Below are 22,989 nucleotides of genomic sequence, written 5' to 3'. Positions count from 1 at the left end.
AAACATTGCTTTTCGTATAGTGATATAGCAGCTGGTGCTTTGGCTGACTCGTAGCCAATCTTTTGCTTCATGCAAGATTGAAAATAATACTTTTTATGAGAACGGCCGACAATGTAACTAAACCGGTACTACTTTCGTAAACACTCCTGTTAATATAGTTACAATCTCACTAGTTCGTAAAGGACATGGCATCGGAACAACGACTAGATCTCCGAGAACCACTCTTGTGTCAGACATCAGGCTCCCACATGCCTAACGCGAATGATGTGAAACACTGCTGCTACTGCCGTCCGCCCCGCGAAGCGATAGTGATTGTGAACGAAATAATGCCTTTGGTACATTTACGGCGGCTGACGATAGCTGGTGCGAAGTTCACATTGACTTCTTTTAGACTGCAACCGATTGCCACGTAGACAGCATAGTATGCTGTAGTCACATCGACGTTACTACGCGTTTTGAGCGCCGGTGCGGCCTTTCATGCCGGACACATTGTGGGGTCTTCTTATCGCGGAAATCCTAACTTGCGGCCCAAGCTGCCGCAGCTATCAGAGCCCGGGAGCTTCATCGGAAGGATGCAGATGCAACAAAATAAATATTGCTACGGACTAGAAAACGAAGCAGGCAATGATGCGGGCAGGTGCAATCGTGCGAGTCCCGTTGGCATTCATTAAAATCGTCTCATAGTTATCAGTAATCTTGTGTCTGTACTGCGGCTAGGCTTCCCGTAACAATATTATAAGCGGTTGGGTAAGCTTCCAGCTCTAAAGGAAGTGAAAGGTAAACGAGCACAGCCGAACAAGCAGTCTAAGCGAGCTGTGCAAAAGATATCGTCCGATGCCGTAAACGTACCGAAAACATACATACCGCACTCGATGACTATCGCTTCGCTTCGCTGGCGGCAGTCTAACCCACGGTTTTTGTCATTCGCGTTAGCTATCTAGGCGACTGTACTCAAGAGGTACACAGGGAACCTGCTGCATCCCCTGACGGCCGCTTTTCAAGGCTGCAGTCAGCACGCTACTTCTTCTATATGTTGAGAATAACGAAGGCTTTGACACAGTGGATCAGAAAACGGGCGCAAGCATAGGAAGAGGGAAGCTTAGCAGCCAAGTATCGGTTGGTGTCGCCCTCATATTTGGTCAACTTTGAATATATCTGAGGGGATGTACAGGGTGACCCACTTCTAGCTACAACATGGTCACTGGTTTCAGAGCACCACTGCGTCGGATGCAGGCGCTTATCGAAGCAAAGCGATATCTGCACAGTGGGACGTGGACGCGATGCTACCTATGGCCTGCCGTTTATCGTTATGGAATGGCCGGGTCAGACGCAACCATGCTTTGAAAGCAGTGGCCTTGTTGTAGCTAGAAGTGCATCACCCTGTACACTGTTTGTCAGTGACCTATACTCGCCCAGACGACTGCTGATGAAATATCGCTTAGGAAGGGTGTCACGCAAAGCGAAAATCTTTGCAGTCCCACTCACCACGTGTTTAAGAGAAACATGACAGCGTGACTGAAAAAGCTAAAGAGAACAATGTGCTGCTCTTCGGTATGCTCATGACATAATAGTGTTAATTACAACGGGACACCGCTATTAGAACTATGGGAGAAAGACCCAAAACAGACAGATAAGATTAAGCAGTCTTTAAAGGAACCAAGGCTGTAATATCATTATCATCATCAACTAGACAATACACACTGCAGGAGGACAGCCTGTCCCATACTCCTGCACACATTTTCCTACCACATCCGATGATTCAATACCTCTAAGATAATAATAATAATTTATTATATATGTATTATAAAATACAACCATGTATTATATATATGCAAGCGGCGATATATTGGTTCAGTTCTGTTCGTTCGTTCAGTCGTGTCCGACTCTTCGTGACCCTATGGACCATATCACGCCACGCTTTCCGGTCTCTCACTATCTTCCTAACATCACATAACTTCATCTGCAGCGCCTCGAGGATGCCATCTAACCATCGCGTTCGCTGCCTACTCCTTCTCCGGTGACCCTCAAATTTCCCAACATCAATTCTTTCTCCAGCGACTCCTCTCTTCTCATCAGATGACCAAAGTAGCTGAGCTTTAATACTAGAATTTGACCATCCAAATAGCATTCAGGGTTTATAGTCGACAATATCGACTGATTTGATCTTCTGGAAGTGCAAGGAACTCTCAAGAGTCTCCGCCAGAACCAAACTTCAAACGCGTCAATTCTTCAGCAGTCAGCCTTCTTCACTGTCCAACTCTCGCATCCATACATCACAACTGGAAATACCATAGCACCTGTTATACGGATTTCGGTTGACAGACTAATGTCTCTGCTCTTTACTGGGCGGTCGAGGCTAGCCATGGCTCTCTTTTCCAGAAGCAGGCGTCTCCTCATTTCATGGCTGCAGTCTCCTTCCGGGGTAATCTGGTAATCCTGGAGCCCAAATGAGAAAATTTGTCACAGCTTACACTTCTTGTCCCTTGATGCTCCAAGACTTGATAGGGCAAAAAGCCATGATCTTTGTCTTTTTAATGTTCCATTTAAGCCCAAACTTCTCACTCTCTTCTTGTACGCGCATCAGAAGTCTCTTGAGTTCCACTTCACTTTCTGCCATTAAAGTGGTATCATCCGCATATCTAAGGTTGTTGATACGTTTCCCAGCAATCTTCATTCCAGCTGAAGACTCGCGCAGACCTGCCTTCCTGATGACGGACACAGCATATAGGTTAAATAGGCAGGGCGACAGTATGCAGCCTTGCCTCACTCCTTTCTCAATTGGAAACCAATTAGTAAGACCATGCCCAGTTCTGACTGTGGCCTTTTTCACTTCATACAGGTTCCAGAGGAGACAGATGACGTGAATCGTAACTCCCATCTCTGAAGAGGTTGGCACTATCTGCTGTGATCTACGCAGTGAAACGCTTTCACATAATCAATAAAGCAGAAGTAGATGGGTTTCTGGAACTCTCTTGCTTTTTCCATGATCCAGCGAGGGTTGGCAATCTGGTCTCTAGTTCCTCTGCCCTTGCGAAACCCAGCTTGCACGTTCAGAAGCTCCCGATCCACATACTGGTGCAGCCTACCTTGGAGGATTTTTATCATCACCTTGCAAGCATTCGAAATAAGCGCGATCGTGTGGTAGTTGGAACAATCTTTGCCACTGCCTTTCTTTTGAATGGGGATGTGAACTGATCTCCTCTAATCCTGTGGCCACTGCAGGGTTGTCCACATTTGCTGACATAATATATACAGAGCGTTAACAACGTCTTCGAGGTTGAGGTTTTGAAGCACATCAGCTGGAATGCCCCCAATTCCGCTAGCTTTGCTCTTAGCAAGGCTAGCTAAGACCCATTCAACTTCACCCTTCAGAATTCCCGGCTCGAGATCAGTAATCACAACCGTCTATGTTGAGTTTGCACATCTGGGTCTTTCTTGTACAGTTCCTCTGTGTATTCCTGCCACCTCTTTATCTCTGAGGCTTCAGTGAGGTCCCTGCCTCGTTTGTCCTTTATCACACCCAGCTTAGCACAGAAGCTTCCTTTGATATCTTTGATTGTCTTATACAGAGCTCTTGTGTTCATCAATTGGCTGTTGTCCTCAACTACTTGGCACTGTATACTCCGGAAGGCATTCTTATCTCTTCTGGCCATTTGCTGAAAATCCGCATTGAGAACCTTGTATCTTTCTCTTTCCCCCCATAACGTTTGCCATCCTCCTTTCCTCAGCTAATTCCAAAGCCTTTTCAGATAACCAGTTTGCTTTCTTGCAATTCTTTTGCTTTGGAACTACCTTAGTCGCAACTTCTTGTATTATATCACGAACATCAGTCCACATCTCTTCAAGCTCTCTGTCTTCTAGATCCAATTCTTGAAATCGATTCCTCACTTCCACAGCATATTCTGATGGAATTTGATCCAGATATTACCAGAAAGGCCTGTTAGTTTTCTGCGTTTTCCTCAATCGAAGCATAAATTTGGCAACAATAAGCTGATGATCAGTGCCACAATCGGTCCCAGGCCTTGTTTTACTGCTTGTATAGCGCTTCTCCATCTCTGCCGGCAAAGAATATAATCAATCTGATTCCTGTACAGACCGTCCGGTGAAGTCCATGTGTACAGGCGCCTCTTGGGCTGTTGAAAATGAGTATTCGCTATGGCCAGGTTGTTTTCTTGACAAAACTCTACTAGCCTCTGCCCAGCTTCATTTGGCTCACCAGGACCGAACTTGCCTGTAATTTCAGATGTTTCTTCACTCCCCACCTTAGCATTCCAGTCTCCTATGAGAAAAAGGGTGTCTGACGATGGAGTGCTGTCTAAAAGGCATTGCAGGTCAGCATAAAATCTCTCAACATCAGCTTCTTCAGAAGTAGTGGTTGGTGCATGGACTTGGATAATTAGTATGTTGAAATGGTGACCTTGGATCGGGAGTGAAATCATTCGGCAGTTTTTGGGGCTATACCCTTGCCCTTCTTTGCCCATTCTTCTGTTGACTATGAGAGCGACCCAATTCCTTCTCCTGGATCCGTGCCCACAATAAAAGACATAATGGTCGCTGGAATTAAATTCTCCCATTCCGGTCCACTTGGGCTCGCTGATACCCAAAATATCAGTGTTCAATCTGTCCATTTCTCGCTTGACGACATCCAGTTTTCCTTGCGTCATAGATCTTACATTCCACGTTGCTATGTAATATATCTCCTTTCAACATCTGATTTTCCGGTCGCCTCCCGACACATCCACAACTGAGTGTCCTTTTGGCTTTAGCCCAGCCGCTTCATTCGTCCTGGAGCTACTAGTAATCGCCCTTTTTTGATCACCAGTAACATGTAGGACGCCTTCCAACCTGGGGGGCTCATCTTCCGGCGCCATATCATTATTGTTATTGTGACTTGTCATATGGTTATCTTGGCAGGAATTACTGGAGTGAGTTGCCATTACCTTCTTCAGCGAATCACAATTTCTCAGAACTCTCTGTCGTGACCTGTCTATCTTGGGTGGCCCTACACAGCAGATCTCACGACGTAATCGAGTTTCGCAAGCCCCTCCGCCACGACAAGGCAGTGATCCATGAAGGGGGATATATTGATACCAAAGGGGAATTGTCTCTTTTGGCCGAGCATTCACAGCCATTCTCTCTCATAAGGAGGATGTAGAAGGGCACATTGGGCAAGTACTCTCATATCATGAACTCATGCTTCAGACGGTGCGTGGCATCGCACTTGCAGGTAAAAGCAGTCAAACAAGTATAGACTCCTATAGAAGAAATGTTTCAGGCGACTGCCATTTGAAATGATAGTTTTAACAGCAAGCCAATATAAAGAATGGTGCATTGCTTGGATCGATTTGAGTAATTTTTTTTAACCACCAGCATCTGTTACAATTAGGGCTGCTTCCTACAGGGCATTTGGTGGTAGTATTTTCTGGGTCTGCGTTCTGTATGATATATTTAATTTAATAAATCTGGGCTCAAAAACCAAAAAGCAAATAGCGCAATAGGCGGTAGCTGATGACGTTCTAAATGGCTGGTAGAAACAGTAGTGTACGTTTAAGCCAATACTGGTTTTTTATTCTATGATGAAGGACAAGCTCGCGCACTGAATTTCTGCGGTGCAAAGACATTCTAAGCTAACAACTACATAGGAACTTCACGCTTATTGCCTTTATTTAAAAAGATTTACCCCAGTCCTTCTAGTTTTAGCTTACTTTCAGGAAGGTTTTAGCGCCTGAAGTGGCCTGGTGGCGGACGGCTAGCAGGCATCCAGCCTCCATTTGCATATCATAGAAACCAGAATTAGATGTCAAAAGACAAAGAACGAAGAGAAACGCTGAGTAAAGATAGAACTGAAATTCTGAAAAGAAAAACGTCTAAATAAATTGCGGCAGGCTTGTTCCTCTCATCTTTTGGTCATTGTTGAAGCATTGCATGAAAGTATTTTTAGCGTTAATAAATTTCGTGTATGTGTCCCTGTAATACAACTAAGTTGTTGTCATAGTAATATAGGTAACAAAAACCAAACAGCAAAATACCCATGCCAGGCATGTAAAAAGCGCACGTATATTGAAGGTTATGCGGTGGCGTTTTGTCTGTGCTTGGTAGTGTATTAATGGACTACGTTTCTAAATTTCGAAACGATAATGTAGTACTTCCTTGGCTATTGCATCTTTCTGCCACATGACAGCTTGGTCGAACACTTCCCGCTCTACTGCCAACTTTTGGCCGCCCTCATACAGTTGATCCCTCTCACCCGTGTGGGCGAGAAGCCTTCAAGAGAGAAAATTTTCTCTTGTCAGCTCGAGTGCTCTTTTGAGTTTTACAATCTACTGTATTTATAGCGTTGCTTCCATTGGTTTCAATTTTAAACCGCTCTCTCGATAGGACACAGTACGCGTGAAACGAGATGGCCAAAGTCAGAGGCTGGGGACTCGCAATAGTGAGTGCTGCTTCTTGAACAGAATGCTCGCCAGGGAGACAACGCCAGTTTCAGTTAACCCCAAGTCTAATTTCCGTTTTCACACTCGAAGGAGAAGGAAGATGAGGAGGAAAGGCAGGGAGGTTAACCAGTAAAAGCAACCGGTTTGCTACCCTGCACTAGAGGAAGCGGATGAGTGGATGTAAAAGTTATGAGAGAGGGATAGTTGAAGCTAGTACAGTCACATAACAGACACACCACATCACATCACGTTACAGTCATGTCATAGCAAACTCATAGTCTTTCGATTAGGCCTGTGGTTCTCATAAAGAGGAGCAGTGCCTCGGAGGCCTTCACCGCAGACGATCGCCGTGGCCAGGGATGTAAAATCTTAGTTTCACTAAATGGGCGTCCATCTAGATGCTCCAGCGTACGGCACAGACACTGCCTTTCCTGATTGTATATCGGGCACTCACAAAGAATGTGGCCTATAGACTCGTCGCATCCACAGTTTGTACATGCAGTTGCACATTCAAAACAAGTTTAGCGACTCAAGGGAAACGAAGAACAGCAGCACGAACAAAGAGAACAAATAAATATGTCGGTCAATTCAAAATACAGGGAACTAGAAGAAGGGTAAATTACTAACTGCACCTGTCCCTCATAAGGGTAGAGAAGCCGCACGTGTCGACATTTCCTACTTCCCCATTTGTACGACAGGTGTTATCACAGTTCCGAACATTATAGTCGACCGAGACTAATGCAACGGTAGGCTACTCCGGCTGCGCGCTTGGCCGTCACTCGTTCGTCTTTATTCTCTGCTCATATTCTTAAAACTCCAGTGTCGCGTGCGGACCTTAATTACGTATCCCGCGAGCCTGTAGGGGAGGTATTTAGCAATCTTTCCTTCAAGAAAAGATTGCAGAAGCATGTTGGAAAGAAAAAAGCAAGGCCTAGTGATTTGACGCCGGTACACAGAGTAGGCGGGCATATGTATTTGGCTTGTCAGCTTATGGTTGCCTTTTTTTGTGGGTGTTACGAAATTGAATATAGTGGGCGCGAGAGAGTGATGGCAAAGCACGGGGGTGATCTGGTGCGCCGACAACTAAGATGCTTCATACTGACATTCCAGGAGATATCCTCCTGTCACGAGGCACTTTTGCTCCTCTGTAGAACAATGCTCATTATTTCGATGCAGACCAAGAGGACTTTACATGACAATTTTCAAATGCGTTCGAGCGAAAACCTGCTTTGATTAATTCCCATTCTCAAATGTGTTCAAGGTTTTCAAGTTTTGAAACGAAATAAAACCACTAACATTATTGGCCAAATTTATTTACAGTTATGAAAGTTCTTTTTTTCTGCATTGTACCGTTTTATACAAAGCAATAGAATTCAAAAATAACATCAGCTCCCTGCTCCTATCAAACGCGCACGATGAAGGCGTTCCCAATATCTTCAGCTTACTCAACGACCGTTGCAGCTTCATTATTTCATGGTTTGTGAAAGTATGTTTACAGTGCAAACAAGAACTTTCAAGCAGTGAAGAAAACTGAGGTCGCAACCTCAACGAACATTGAACATCAGACTGTAGCATCGAATGCTTCAATTGTGCTCGAAATCCTCGATGCTTATAACTTTAGTTGGGACCGAAAATACCAGTGTTACAAGGGTGTAATACTTTGGTTCAAACTTTTTCCGGTGGCATTTTGTTTTTGCTGTAGTCATTCAGTACGGTGAAAACAATGACAAATGTAAGCACTGAAATAGTGAACCAGTAATTCGAAGCACGCCCTATAACTGAAATTCAGGGTCGACAGCATAATTATTGCTTCTCTCCCTGGTTGCCTTAAGTAAGACTAAAGCCTTTAAGGCCCGTAATCGCTGTGGCCGTCTTTCCGTTACATCCTAAGGCTAGAACAGTGCAAGCTGTGACCCACACCTTCATCGGCGCACACCCTTCTCGCTCCTCGGGGACCGATGGTGGCGCCATGCACAGCTGTGTATAGCAAGAGTGACGTCAACTGCACTTGCAGGCGGAGCGGGTACGCTCTACGACGCCGTTCCGTCACCAGACGTGCCGTTGCAGTCGAGTGATTGAGTCGCATGGTTCCCAATCGGAATGCCTTAATGGTTGCTGCTCGCGGATCGTGTCTGCACATCCGCCCGTAACGCTTTCGTTACTGGGAGGCGTTAGCTGGCAGCTGACATGGCCGCGCACTATCTGGACGTAGGGCTTCCTGACAGTACGTTTGGCAAGAGCTCCTAACTCGGGCCTCTCCTTCCATATGGGAGAGTGACATCAGAGTCAGCCTGCCAAAACCCTTGCATGGACTTTATCCCTAGGCTACGTCGGGACATTCGTAGGGCTCGGCTAAAGCAGGGCTTTGTATGTTGGCTGGTAGCTTTACGCTATCGTGTCGAGCAAAGGTTGGAGGGAAAAATGAGCGAAAGAACTGCCGTATGGAAGGCTTCGGACCACCGCGCGGTTGAAGCTTTCGCCTCATTTCAATTTAGTGATCAGAAGTGCCTCCTAGAATGTTTTGCTTAAGCTTTTTAAGGAAATATCTAAATTACATTTGTAGTTGGGCCTTACTTGTAGAAACCATGTGAAAATGCGCTAAAACATGACACAAGAGAAGCATACAGAAATTAACGAGCACCTGGCGGAAGTCCGCGCTTATGAAGTCTTGTGAGCACAAATTAAGTGAAAGTTTTGAAACCGAAATATCTACATTGCACGCGGCAGGATACCCCTGTTGAATTTGGACGACGGTGAATGAAGCCCTGCTCAAGAAGATAAAAGGAAAGCGCTCATAATGGCTAAAAACAAGGATGTGACTACCATTGTGGTGCCTAACATGTAGAAGATCGCGAGTAACATGATGAAAGTGGCCAACGGGTACGCAGTGCTGAAGGTGTCCTTGCACTAAAAAGGCTAAGCCAGCTGGGCTCTCGCACAGTAAAACCTAAATCAACTGGTTGTAGCAGAAAGCATGTCAAGCCCTTTCTGAAATGTCTGACAAGTGGTTTGTGAAACGATGCCAGTAACGTGTGTCAAGGTCTACGCGTAGGCGAGATCGGGCGCTCCATAAATGATCACACAGGAGATCATGAACCTCATGGGACGAGAGATAATATACAAATTTTTAATACAATAAAAATTGCAGTTGTGACCCACATGTTCAGGAGATAACGATTCTTGGCAAGGGCTGCAGTTTGCAGGGCTGCAGCGTCGCCGTGCGCAGCAGTCATAGTGCAACCGCGGCGGCTCACAGCAGCCCTGCCAGCAAGCACACTGGCCCAAATATAGTTCACAGCAGTTAAATTAATGGTGATTCCTGTGCCATCACAAAAGGTGGCTGCCACATGGACATATGAAACCATGCCGTACGAGTTAAATTTGGGCCAAGCTTTAATGTAACACTAGGAAGGCACACAAGACATTCAAGCCTGTAAAACAGAACCAATCTTCTCATATGGATGAGAACTGTGCTGTATAAGGAAGGAAGAAAAAATTAGGGAATGTAGCAGGCAGACTTTTAATGGTTGACCTTATTTCTCACATGCGACGATGAAAAAAGACTACAAGAATAAATGTGTGATTTTTGTTGCATTCACCTCTGCTTTGTAAAAAGAAACCTGAAGTTTTATTAAGCATGAAGCTCGCAAACTCTCTCTCCCCTCCTAAAAATAGAACGTTACTGCACACCCCGAGAACACGGAATCAATTTGGGCATGCTAGAGCATCTAAAGGTTGCCGTATATTCTATATGGGAGCTCGCACTTGTGAATCCTCAACACTTCGCCGCCGGTCGACGCTACGATGACGCGATTTCAATGCTGTATCGCACCTTCCGTGCCATCGCTTCCCCTCCTTCTCTACTGGCAGTTCTATCCGGCGCCGCTATGCGGTGTTTTCCTCTTCTACTATGAGAGGCTTTTCTCATTCCTCTCCTGAGGTACGCAGCCTGCTGTTTAGGTGTCGCGAAATGAGCGTCTCATGGTTCAGCAAAGGACTGCAGTGTTGACAGCTACTTTAACAAACCATAAAAAAAACTACACATATTGACAACAATGCGAATGTAGCGAATCTCTGCTACTTTCGCGTTACATGAACAACAGTGAAAATGTGGAAAACGGCAGAATTCGTCGCAGATGACGCTCGGCGTAACGGAGCTTTTGCGTCCTTGTACTTGTGCACAATGTCCATAACGTTCTCGGTAGTGGACGTGGGATGCTCGCTGCAGGACGTTGAAATTGCACGCACGTTTGCTCCGAGGCTTGCCCCTCCCCCCCCTTCCCCCGTACTCAAGGGAATAGGCACACTCTACTCTTTTTTTTTTCTTCAGGTAACCACTACATCACTCGACGCGAGGCTTATTGAACAACCGCATAAATTAAGGTTGGGATGCACAGAGCGATGAAAGTGCTTAATCACGCATTTTAAGTCTGCTAGACGATGTTTGTAGCAATCAACGTATTAGCCTGTACAAAGCACGATAAGGCGCAGGTTATAATCAATACCGCAAACTCTCTCACAACTACAATTTTGACCAAACCTACAGGGCCATTACGCGCTGCTTCAATAACGTGCAAGTGTCGTCCAGCATTTAACCTCCTGGCAAATAATACTATTCGGTAGCACTACCAGCTCTTGAACCTGTTTCGTGGCGTGTGTGATATTTCGGCCAATACCGAGTGTCAGGTCAAATGTTTGCGCCATGGCGTCATCTGTGATGTCATAAGTCTTACTATGTATTAGCGTTCGCATTTTGAGCGACGCATTTTCAAGCGACGCAATAGATGACCCGGTGCGCGCCATCTGCCGTACGGAGCTCCCTTGTTATCGTCATGCCTGTCTATAGTTGTTCTTCGATGCGACCGGACTTATTTGTGGAGTTCCCGCCTGTGTCGCGTTATGTCCGGGTCCTTTGCGTAAGCAAACTGAAGTGGGCATGGCAGTGAATGTTGTGGATGCGGCCGAGAGGAAGCAAAAGTGTCGGAAAAAGGCAGGCCTACGGAACATGGAATTTGAAAAGCGAAATATGCTTGCGCATATTCTGATGTAAGTTATGAAAGTTATGCAAGCCTACAGCGCAATTTTCAGTTCTCTCCTGACTAAAAAGCTAGCGAAGAGAAAAAATTGTGAGGTTGGTGATTTTGCATCTTTCTGGAAAATAGTTCGAATTGAAAAAACACACGCTTCATACGGGAGCCGGGGATATAAACAGAACACACGAAAACATTTATCGACGATAAAGAGACATGGTCTCCTAAAACAAATGGCACAGTTTAAACTTTATAAACATTTTACTATAATGGTGCTAAAACTCGCCTACTGCTTCCAATAATACACAAGAATGTTCACCTATGTGGATGGTCAAAGCAGAAGTTAGCTGCACCTAGAAATGAAGAGCGACGAAGGTGCGCAGGTGGGATTGGTTCTCAGTACAGGATTGCCTTTGTGCGTGTGTGCGTGCGTGCGTGCGTGTGTGTGTGTGTGCGTGTGCGATTGTGCGTGCGTGCGCAGTAAGACGGCAATTTGAGCTAGTTGGTTCATCTTCACTTCTACCAGTGCTGCGAGAGGAGACAGGGAAAAAGAAGAGACCAAAGGACAATCGCTGCTAACAACTGAAAGTTTATTAAAATAAACATGGTTAATATGCTCTCATGTGACCATCAGGAGCGCATGCGCTACCCCTTCCCGCCAAAACCACAAAACATACTGTTCTGCAATGTGAGGCTAAGTTGCATGAGGGAGCTCCTTCCAGAGACGTTTTATGCTGGCACAGGCGCGTATTTATACACTTCCCCGTTTGCCTTATATAATTATTACCGCACGTAAAAGAAATATTACAGATTACCCCTCTGCGCATGGCCCGAAACGCTGCTCATGTTTCACTTGACCTCCTTTTTTAGTATTTTGTTTTGCTCTCGGCCTCTTCTATCTACACTAGCACAAATTTCTCCTAGCTTATTGGGAGCCGAAAGCAGCACTTGAACCCCATATATACACCCAACTTGCCTGAGTCCATGGGATAGCTGATGGACGTACGTTATTACTGCATACTTTTTTTCCCTGCTACTGGAGCTACCCGATGAATTCCTCTTATCAAACGACTTTAATTTCTTCAGGATTTTGTTGCAGGCAAATATTATCACTTAGGCAAAGATTCAAAACAAGTCTTCAGATAAGTAGACGATTACCTGGTTTTTGTTCCAGACACAGGTGGAAGGTGTTTTAAACGCCTTTGCCCGCAGGGCGTTTGGTCTCAAATTTACTTACGAAACGCCGGAAAGAAATCGGCTGCAGTTCATGGATATAAGACTAAAAACAAAAGTGGATCATGTGTGTTGGTCATTTCTGCAGAGGTCGGAAAAGCCTTTACTAAATCACAATTCGTCGCATTCAAAAATAGTCAAGTGCGGCATAGCTGTGTCGTGATTGGGTTCGGCAATTACTAAATCATGTTTCCACGGTATTAACAGCAGTTTCAAGCAGCTGGTTAAGAGACTAAGGATAGCAGTCTTCCCGAATGACGTGATTGTGCTTGCCTTCCACAAAATCCTGAAAATGTTATAGTCGTTTGGTAAGCGGAATTCATTGGGTACTTACAATAGCAGGAAAAAAAAAAATATACGGTAATACCATACGTCTATAAGCTATCCCACAAGCTCAAGCAAGTTGGGAATAGATATGGGGTTAAAGTGTTGTTTTCGGGGCCCAAAAAGCTAGGAAAAATTGGTGCTATGGTAGATAGAATAGTCAAAGAACAAAAACAAAAAACTAAGAAATGATGTCAAGGGAAACATGAGCAGCCTTTCGTGCCGCGCGCAGAGGGAGTAATCTATGATTTTTCTTTTACCTGCTGTATGAATTATATAGGTCAAAGGGGGAAGCGCATAAATACGCGCCTGCCCCAGCATAAAACGTCTTTGAAAGGAGCTCACCCATCCAACTCAGCCTTATATTGCAGAGACTGTTATCTGAATGATCCCGCTTCGTCAAAGGTGCCGGGAAAAAAAAAAGCGTGCAATCCGCTCCTTGGTAAGACTAAGACTATTTTCAGGCATCAAGATAAATTGACCACGGAACTGAGTGAAGCTTGTTGCATTCATAAAAATATTGACACGTGCGTAAGTACACCATCAGTAATCATCGATGATTGTGAAGTTGCATACTTGGACTCATAAAAGTATGTTTTGTAGTTTTGGTGGGAAGGTTTAGCGCATGCGCTTCTGATGGTCCCATGAGAGTATATTAACCATATTTGTTTCACTAAACTTTCAGTTGTTAGAAGCGCTTGTCCTTTCGTCTCGTCATGGTCCCTGTCTCCTTTCGCAGTGATGGTAAACGTAATGAAGTGATGAAATAGTGATGATGATGATGGTGGGTGTGTTTGTTTGTTCGTGTGTCTGTGTGTTCAGTTCAGCTGCGTGTTACATCATCAGTGCTCCGTTTACCAGAAAAGTGCGTACCAAAAACACGTGCGTACCAAAAACAGCAGCCAGCCCAGCCAGCCTGAGCACAAATTTCATGTTACGAAAACCGCACCACACCACCTTGCCGAAATACATTCGTCATGGCAGCGATGTGTCGAGAAACACAAGTCATGCGTTGAAGTCTCGGAAGGAAATAACTGAAAAGAAAGTAAACGTTTATTACTTTGGACATATTTGCAGAATACGTAAAATACAGACTAGGGTCGCCTAATCATAAGGATGTACCGGGACCGTCGATAGATCATTACAGCAAAAGAAATAATAACAGCAAAGTTAACGAATGGCTATAAAATGCAAACGATGACAAATCGGTACTTGTTAGCAAAAACAAAAGCAATAACGCAGCTATTAGACGTGTAAAATGTATAACAAATAAGCAATTCAAGAAATGCATATCCAAGCTATTCTTAAATGTGGGCAAGGACATTGATGTTTTCGGTGTTAAAGTTCCAGAACGAAATGGCTGTAAAGTTGACAATTTTTTTTATAATTGGTGCAAACTTTTGAGAATAGAAAACTGTTATTTGAAGCACATCTTGCAGGGCTGTAGTTCGAAAGTAGTATGCTATTAACAAGCTGAAAATTCAAGATGTCATTTAATAGCTTAAAGAACATAATTACAAGGGCATACTGAAAGTTCTGATGGACTGATAAGATATGATGTTCATATAATAATGAACCAGCGTTAGTAGAAAAACTGCTGCGGATGATGATGCGGATGGCCTGATTTTGTGTACGCTCTGCCGATGATAAATGACAGTGGTAAACATTTCCCGAAGCGACAATCCCGTAAGTGAGGCGACTGTGAACGAAAGCATAATATAAAGATAAGAGGATGTAACATGAGAATATATTGACGCGCTTTCGTCAGAACAATTGTGCCAAACACAGATATTCTTTTTTAGATGAGTGATGTGGGGTTGAAAATTTAGGAGCAGGATTAAGATTAGCGCAGACACAATTAATGTTATCGGAAGCTGTAATAGTACAAGAACAGAAGGTTGACGTAGGAATGCATGATAAAGTTTCTGGTTACTTTTGAAGACTAAAAACGTCGTTTAAGCGGTATATTACTCAGCGTTTTTTGAAACACCATATCTTTATGTTACTCAAAACGTCAAATAGGAGTTAGATTACATCAATTTTGGGAGAATGACTTTGGATTAGAGGTGACGAATGTACCAATAAGGGTGGGTTGCCTTTAAAAGAAGGAAGATCATGTTGGAATAATGTGTATTAAGAGTACAATCTGCTGGATCGCGTGTCACTACGAGCAGAAAATGTTTTACTTGAAATAGGCCAGGTTAAGGGTGGATTAGGAGTAGATCTATATAAGCCGATTTAAGAAAGAAGGGGAAGAGAATTTGGCTTTTGCACACTGAGGTGAATTTTAATGGGGTCAGAGGTATTATAAGTGGACAGCAATTGAATAAGTCCAAGTGACGGCGATTGTGGCGGAATAAGATGGCCAGCAGTTGGGTAACGGGCATTTTTAATGTGTAAAGTGCTATAAGGTGAATTATTTACAATACTAAATGCCTTCGCCTGTAGCATATAATTGACTTTTAGCACCCTTTACAATTTTTGTAAGGAGACTTTGCCATAGGTGTTGGCCCAAATTTGAACTTAAACCTTACAGTCTCCGGCCAAGACCATTATCGACTACGCCCAAACAGATGCTTGTAAGGCTTTGATCCAACTTAGCTTATACCCATGTTACATGCTCATTTGTAAGGCTTTTGAAATTAAGGTTATTTGCTCCAAAGGAGGTTGGCGCACAGCTACACAGCAGTGTCTCGAGACCTTTGCGAAAAAGGTCCGTGACGGGAAAGGTGGTCGACAGCGGCCTTTTAAATGCGTAAAGGAGCAGCCCAAACATAAGCGGCAGCGAGCGAGCTCAGAGGACAAAACCGTTGACGCAAATATAGTTTTGAATATTATAATTGGGCCTAATTCAATTCAAGGGGTTATTTCACATTGCGATGAACATTAAAAATCTTGAGAGTTGAGATACCATTTCAATTGTTTTTAGCAGCCACATCGACATACACATGATAAGCTTTCCTCCTTATGCAGTGTTTTTATTTCATTACCCTTTTTCTGTGTGCTCATATTTGGTTGGGCGGTATTTACTGGCTGATATATTATTTATTTCATATTGTCAGGCTTTAGTTCAACTGTTTTTTATTCTTAAATTGATTTTGCCGGTTGACAGATGACGGTAATTGCGGTTGCGTTGATCATCATCATCATCAATGTATTTCGATAGCGGCCTTTAAGATGCGTAAAGGAGCAGCTCAAACATGAGCGGCAGCGAGCGAGCTGAGAGAACAAAAATGTTGACGCAAATATAGTTTTGAATATTATATTTGAGCCTAATTCAATTCAAGGGGTAATTTCACATTACGATGAACATTTAAAATCTTGAAGGTTGAGATTCCATTTCAATTGTTTTTAGCAGCCGCTTCGACATACACATGCTTAGCTTTCCTCCTTATGCAGTGTTTTACTTCATTACCATTTTCTGTGCGCTCATATTTGGTTGGGCAGTATTTTCTGGCTAAAGTACTATTTATTTCATATTGTCACGCTTTAGTTCAACTGTCTTTTTAGTCTTAAATTGATTTTGCCAGTTGACACATGACGATAATTGCGGTTGCGTCAATCATCATCATCATCATTGTATCTATCTCCTTTGCACTTGCAGTGTAGCTGCGCCTCTGCACCTTTTTGGTTTTACCCCTTTAGAGTAATAAACCTTCTTTGCGGTTACGACCTCGGAGAAGTGCCGTTATATACATATCGTGGATCGTTTTAATAAAGTTGTATCTTACGAGCATGTATCCATAATTGTGGGGCTAACGTGAGAATATATTATTATGAAATTAGAAATTAAGCGAATAGCAAAGTGTATGCTGACCTCTATTTGACATGATATCGCGGCGCTGGCATGCGGCGGTAAACGGAACTGTTCCGCTTTAGGTACGCGACAACGACAACAGATTACACCTGGATGAAACGCGTTCTCATTTTAAGACAGCTTTCGCAATATAAACTGTGCTGCTTCATCCATTTCTCAGTGCTGAAGCACCCCACAAAGCCATGCCGCTATCTACTCATGCCGTTAATGCATAGAATAGGAGTACTGATTTGTACATTATTTACTTTTACCTCTTGCAGATGGAAGCAAGAACTTCTGTAAGTATGGAAAATGGCTCCGCCGCCACCACGAACGGCCCTGATATGTTTGCCATCCGCAAGTCCGTCGAGATGTACGACGCACTAATGCTACCCCTAGAGCCCCTCTTAGGAGCCATCCTTGAAGCCTTCCAGCCGTCTTTCCTCGACGAAAGCGATCTCTTTAAAGGGCAGCTGACGGCAGAGGAAGAATGGAAGCATAGAGGCCAATTCATCGATGTCGGCTGCGGGACCGGCAGGTACGGTGGTGGTAACAAACATTAGAGAGAATTAGCTTACCGTGATCCGCGATCCGCCACCGTGACTCTCTACCGCCCGTGGGCGGGGCGGGGCGCTCAGGCTGATTGTTCCCGACGCGGCAGGTCTGTATGCCGACATCCAGTATGTGGCGCCATCTGTTGGCGTCAAGGTGGTTGGCATGCGCAGTGGAATGTGCAGTAGTGGATCACGGTAGCGGATCGCAGTTCACGGTAAACTAAAACTCTATTCCGACAGGTAAGGCGGAGTCATCCGCCCCTAGAGGCGTTAGCTGTATGTTGGCCGTTTGCTATTAGCGATAATGAACGCTACTCATTGGGGGTTCCGCAATCTGAAGACACGGGCGGATTTAATGGTGGCGGGGATCGTCCACGCAGATCGTCGCCACGCTCCATCAAGGGAAAGCGGTCGTATAGAAGAAACATGTTGAACCTTCTTAATTTCGCGCACCACAAAGGCCTACAAAGTTACGTGACTAGAATGTATGTACAACCTGCCGACAGCCCCATCCAGAAGGGACCTGTAAATCTGCTCCCGTCTGAAAGTCCACTTGAGATATACGAGACGCTGATGTAGAGAGGTCCACATTACCTTTTACCACATGTGGTTCATTGCCATGCACGAAGTATGCATGGCAATGAAGGTTCGATGTCATTTCCTTGTGGCTCAGCAGACTACAGCAATTCCAACTAGTGCTCTCTGACATGTCACATGAAGTTTATTTCACTTTCCTTGGTACCATTCTAACGTCACCGCTACTGGAGAAGGACGAGTTATCTGGCAGACTATTCTTTACTTTTTACACAAGGGAAAGTGAGAGCAACAGCTACAAGTAGCTTAGGTCTAGTCATCATCATCATCATCAGCCTGATTATACCCACTGCAGGGCGAAGGCCTCTCCCATATTTCTCCACTTAACCCGGTTCTGTGCTAGCTGCATCCACTTGACCTCTGCGAACTTTTTAACCTCATCCGCCCACCTAACTTTCTGCCGCCCCCTGCTACGCTTTCCTTCCCTTGGAATCCAGTTTGTTACCCTCAGCGACCATCGGTTAACCTCTCTTCGCCCTACATGTCCTGCCCATGTCCATTTCTTCTTCTTAATTTCTACTAGAATTTCGGTAACTTGAGTTATTTCTCTGACCCACTCTGCACGCTTTCTATCTATTAATGTTACCCCTACCATTTTTCGTTCCATAGCCCTCTGGGTTGTCCTCAACTTAAGTAGAACTCTCTTGGTTAGCCTCCACGTTTCAGCCCCATAGGTGAGTACAGGCAAGATGCAACTGTTGTATACTTTCCTCTTGAGCGATACCGGTAAGCTGCTAGTGATATTCTGCGAGTGCTTGCCAAATGCGCTCCATCCCAATCTTATTCTTCTTGTTATTTCCTTTTCGTGGTCCGGATCTGCGGTTACTACCTGTCCTAAGTAGACATATTCGCCTACTACTTCCAGTCTTTCGCTACCTAATGTAAACTGCTGTTCCTTCCCGAGGCTGTTGAACATTACCTTAGTCTTCTGCATATTGATTTTCAAGCCTACCTTTCTACTCTTCCTGTCTAGGTCATCAATCATTATTTGCAGTTCATCCCCCGAGTTGCTTAGCAAGGCAATGTCATCAGCAAATCGCAGATTACTGAGGTATTCTCCATCTACCCTTATCCCTAACTGCTTCCATTCCAAGTCTCTGAATACTTCCTCTAAACAAGCTGTGAATAGTACTGGGGAGATTGTGTCTCCTTGCCTAACACCTTTCTTTAGGTCTAGTGACGGTTTTCAAATACTTAACCTGCTAAACGATTTCTTTTTCACCAATTAGGGTACGAATGGCGGTCGACTATAAGAGCAATGAGTTAGGCAGATCATAACCAAAAAAGGACAAGCGTATTTCTTCAACGAAGATTTGTTTATGAACGCAATTGTTTTCGCACATCGTAAGATTCCGTCATATCATTCAGCATATCAGCAGATCACCCGCTTGACGCTTTTAGGTTCCTGCCATTTACTGGTAACACATACTTTCTTGGCTTTGATGGAAATATCTAAAGAACAGCGTTAGCAACAGGAAGAACGCGGGAAGAGTAACAGATCATATAAGATGCATGAATACATTGAAGCCAAGTCAATTCTGTGCGATCTGACGCTTGTGTCTGTGCTTCTTTCCTTATTTCGTCTTGTTCTTAGCGCTGTTTATTGGTTATGAAACACCAACTAGCCCCTAGCTTCTCTAAAGTTCAACGGCAGTCTTAACTACATTTTGCCAGCGCAGAAATGTTTTAAAAACCAAGATATTGCTCCACCCCGGAAGATGAGAGCGTTCACATGGTTTATTTTTATTTAAAAGGATGAAAGCTATTCATTATTACTTATTGCATTCCTATGCAGGGGTTTCGGAAAGGCGGAAATGCATAAATAAGAAACACTATTCATGGGGTGAGTAATGTGAACAACCGCACATTTAAATAGTGCGAAACAATATGAAATAATAGCATTAAACAAAGTAACACTTGCCCTGGAAAAAGGAAAAGCCCTTCAGATGCCATTCAAATTATTTGAAGGATGTAGAAGAACTTGAATGTTGGCGAGTAAATTGCAGTCCATGGCTGTTCTTGGGAAAACATTGATCTTAATATGTTAATACTTGTAAAAGGGTGTTATTGCCAGATTATGACGATGCCCTGTGGCCTATCTGGATGAAGACTAAATAATGTTTGCAAAACGTACCTAGTAATGTCCGTTAGTTATTGGTGTAGATATTTAAGGCGCGACAAGTGATTTCCGTTAAATAATTCAACGAAACATGCTTTTGTCAGTAGTGTGCTTGGAGAAAATCTAGGAAAGGCGTCACAAATATATATATATATATATATATATATATATATATATATATATATATATATATATATATATATATAGACGTACTTGGTTGCTAGAGGTTACATAAAAGTGAAAAATTGCTTCATACTGTTTCCAAGTTTATTTGTAGTCGACGTTTCGGCAGGAGCCCTGCCTTTCTCAAGACTGATGGTACATGATTCTTGTTTGTCTTCTTATAGGGTTGGCCAGAGGTGATACAAACAATATGGGCACACACAGGTGAGTCAGCCGGACACGCACAACACACACATACACACACAGCTGCGGAGAGCAGGCTAGGCCCAATGGGCCATCAACCCAAGGCACCGGCCGCCGCGAGTCATCTGTATACAGTACAAGACACAATACAGGCAACCGCGGCAAAACCTTGGAAGGGAAAAAAAAAAAAAAAAAAGAAAAAAAAATAAGACGAAAACAGGTGGGGGAAGGTGTCTGCTGCAGGTGGTGAGAAAATTATTCTTCTTGTTCTCACTAAAAGATGGGAGCGCCCAGCGTGATGAGAAAACCAGGTGGACACTGCTGGTTAGAAGAACCTGACAGCGGCGAGTAAAGTTCGAGCAACTTGCGACGGGAGATGAACCGCAAAGAAAGAATAAAAAAAAAAGAAAAAAAGTAAGTAAATATGTGGGACAGTAGAATGGTGAAATACTTTGAGGTTTTCGCTAACAGATGTGAGGGCTAAGCAAAGGAAGAAAACAGGTGGGGGAACGTGTTTGCTGCAGGTGGCGAGAAAATTATTTTTCTTGTTCTCACTGGGAGCGCCCAGCGTGATGAAAAAACCAGGTGGACACTGCTGGATAGAATAACCTGACAGCGGCGAGTAAAGTTCGAGCAACTTGCGACGGGAGATGAACCTCAAAGAAAGAATAAAAAAAAAAAAAAAAAAGTGAGTAGAATGGTGAAATACTTTGAGGTTTTCGCTAAAAGATGTGAGCGCCAAGCATAAAGAAGGTTTTTTCGAGAAGTGGGATGTGGAGGGTATCAAAGAAGCGAGAAAAAAAAAAAAAAGGAAAAAAAAAAAAAAAAGAAACCGAGGAAAACCTGTAAAGGGATAATGGTTGATATATATGTATAGCATTAAGCTTGCAGGGCTCGTAAGGACGACATTGCCCCAATGTTTTCATTTATCCCAGTATTAATTGTCCTAAACTTATAAATAAAGTATGACTCACGCTGCTCCCGCTCCCGTGTATTATTGAATCCCCCCTGAAGAACTGTTAGTTTGACTGAGTCGAATGAGTGCTGTTTCTGGTTGATATGTTTTGAAAAAGGAAGGTTGGGCAGAGAGCGGACATGAGCTCGGTGATTATTAAACCGCATTCGAAGAGGGGTAGCTGTCTGGCCAATATACTGCATGCAGCATACACCGCATTCTAGGAGATATATAACGTTTGAGGCATCGCAATCAAAGTTACCATCTATTCTCCACTTAAAACTTGACGCTGTGCTTGTTGCGCAGCTTGATGTCTGCATGTGGCTGCACACCTGGCATCTACTCTTTCCGCAAGGCCGGCACCCCAACCGCGGGTTATTACCTATTTTTGAGTGGACTAGGATGTTGCGGATGTTTTTCGGTCGTCGGTAGACAACTTGGGGAGGAGTCGTGAAAATACTGGAGAGACGTTCGCTCTGTTCTAGAATGTTGAAATGTTTCTTTAGGATTTTGTTCACGTTGGGGGGGTTACTCGTGTAGGTGAGTACCAGGCTTGTTCGGCGGTCTATGTTTTCCTTTCGTGGACGTCCCTCCAGTATCTCCTCTCGGTTGAGTTCACATGCCTTCTTTATGGCGTCGTCAATAATATTTGGCGGGTACCGTTGTTTAGTCAGGACTTCCCGCATACGCTTTGTGTGCCCATATTGTTTGTATCACCTCTGGCCAACCCTATAAGAAGACAAACAAGAATCATGTACCATCAGTCTTGAGAAAGGCAGGGCTCCTGCCGAAACGTCGACTACAAATAAACTTGGAAACAGTATGAAGCAATTTTTCACTTTTATATATATATATATATATATATATATATATATATATATATATATATATATATATATATATATATATATATATATATATATATATATATAAATGTACAGTGCAGTCCACTTAATATGATATTTAGAAAACCTGAAAATCCTATCGTTATAACCGATTACCGTTATATCTGGGCCGGCGAAAAAAAAAAGTAAAACGAGAAAAAAAGGCACACCAACGTATTTTCCCATGCTGTAGGCTTGCCTATTTAATAGCGATGAGTAAATCAGAATCAACAATGCTAATCATCGTAAAGAGCACTAAACACTTTATTATAGTATACATCAGTAACGCTAAAGCAACTTAAGCATACCTAAAGAAGTCAGAAATTGCACTCGCTTGAACAGCAGCTGAAACTTGACAATCGCTGTCAGCATCGCTTCCAGTAGCGTGTACTCTGGCGGCAGTCCTCTTTGCGTGCAGGAAACCGATTAGCGGCTGGATGAACTGAAGGACATCTATGCCTTGATGTTCGTTAAAATCGTAAAGTGCATATGTTCGTATTTTGTCAGGAGGCGTTCAACCTTGAAACCCTGCCAGAAATCCTGATAAATCTGCCGTATTATCTCGTGAGCTATCGCGCCGTCCGTCTGTGTGGTCGTCGCCATCTTCGTTGTCGCCATGGCGATGACGATACGGCCGCAGCAGCACCCTTTGCGCGGCTGTGATTGCGATGATGCTAGTGCTAATTTTATTCCGTTTTCG

General features: G+C 43.8%; 1 protein-coding gene across 1 annotated transcript in view; it reads left to right on the top strand.

Annotated features, from left to right (window-relative positions):
• The window catches only part of LOC146188485 (juvenile hormone acid O-methyltransferase-like), a 43,069-nt gene that overhangs the window by 285 nt on the left and 19,795 nt on the right, over positions 1 to 22,989 (top strand). The window contains exon 2 of the mRNA XM_084603117.1: positions 17,099 to 17,355. Within this exon, the coding sequence (XP_084459243.1) occupies positions 17,099 to 17,355 (257 nt within the window). The remainder of the gene's footprint in view (positions 1 to 17,098; positions 17,356 to 22,989) is intronic.

This window comes from Amblyomma maculatum, chromosome 5, assembly GCF_055883805.1.
Source record: "Amblyomma maculatum isolate TAMU_Amacu chromosome 5, ASM5588380v1, whole genome shotgun sequence".
Taxonomy (NCBI): Eukaryota; Metazoa; Arthropoda; class Arachnida; order Ixodida; family Ixodidae; genus Amblyomma; species Amblyomma maculatum.
The sequence above is the reverse complement of the archived record's forward strand: the minus strand, read 5'-3'. Positions and strand labels throughout refer to the sequence as shown.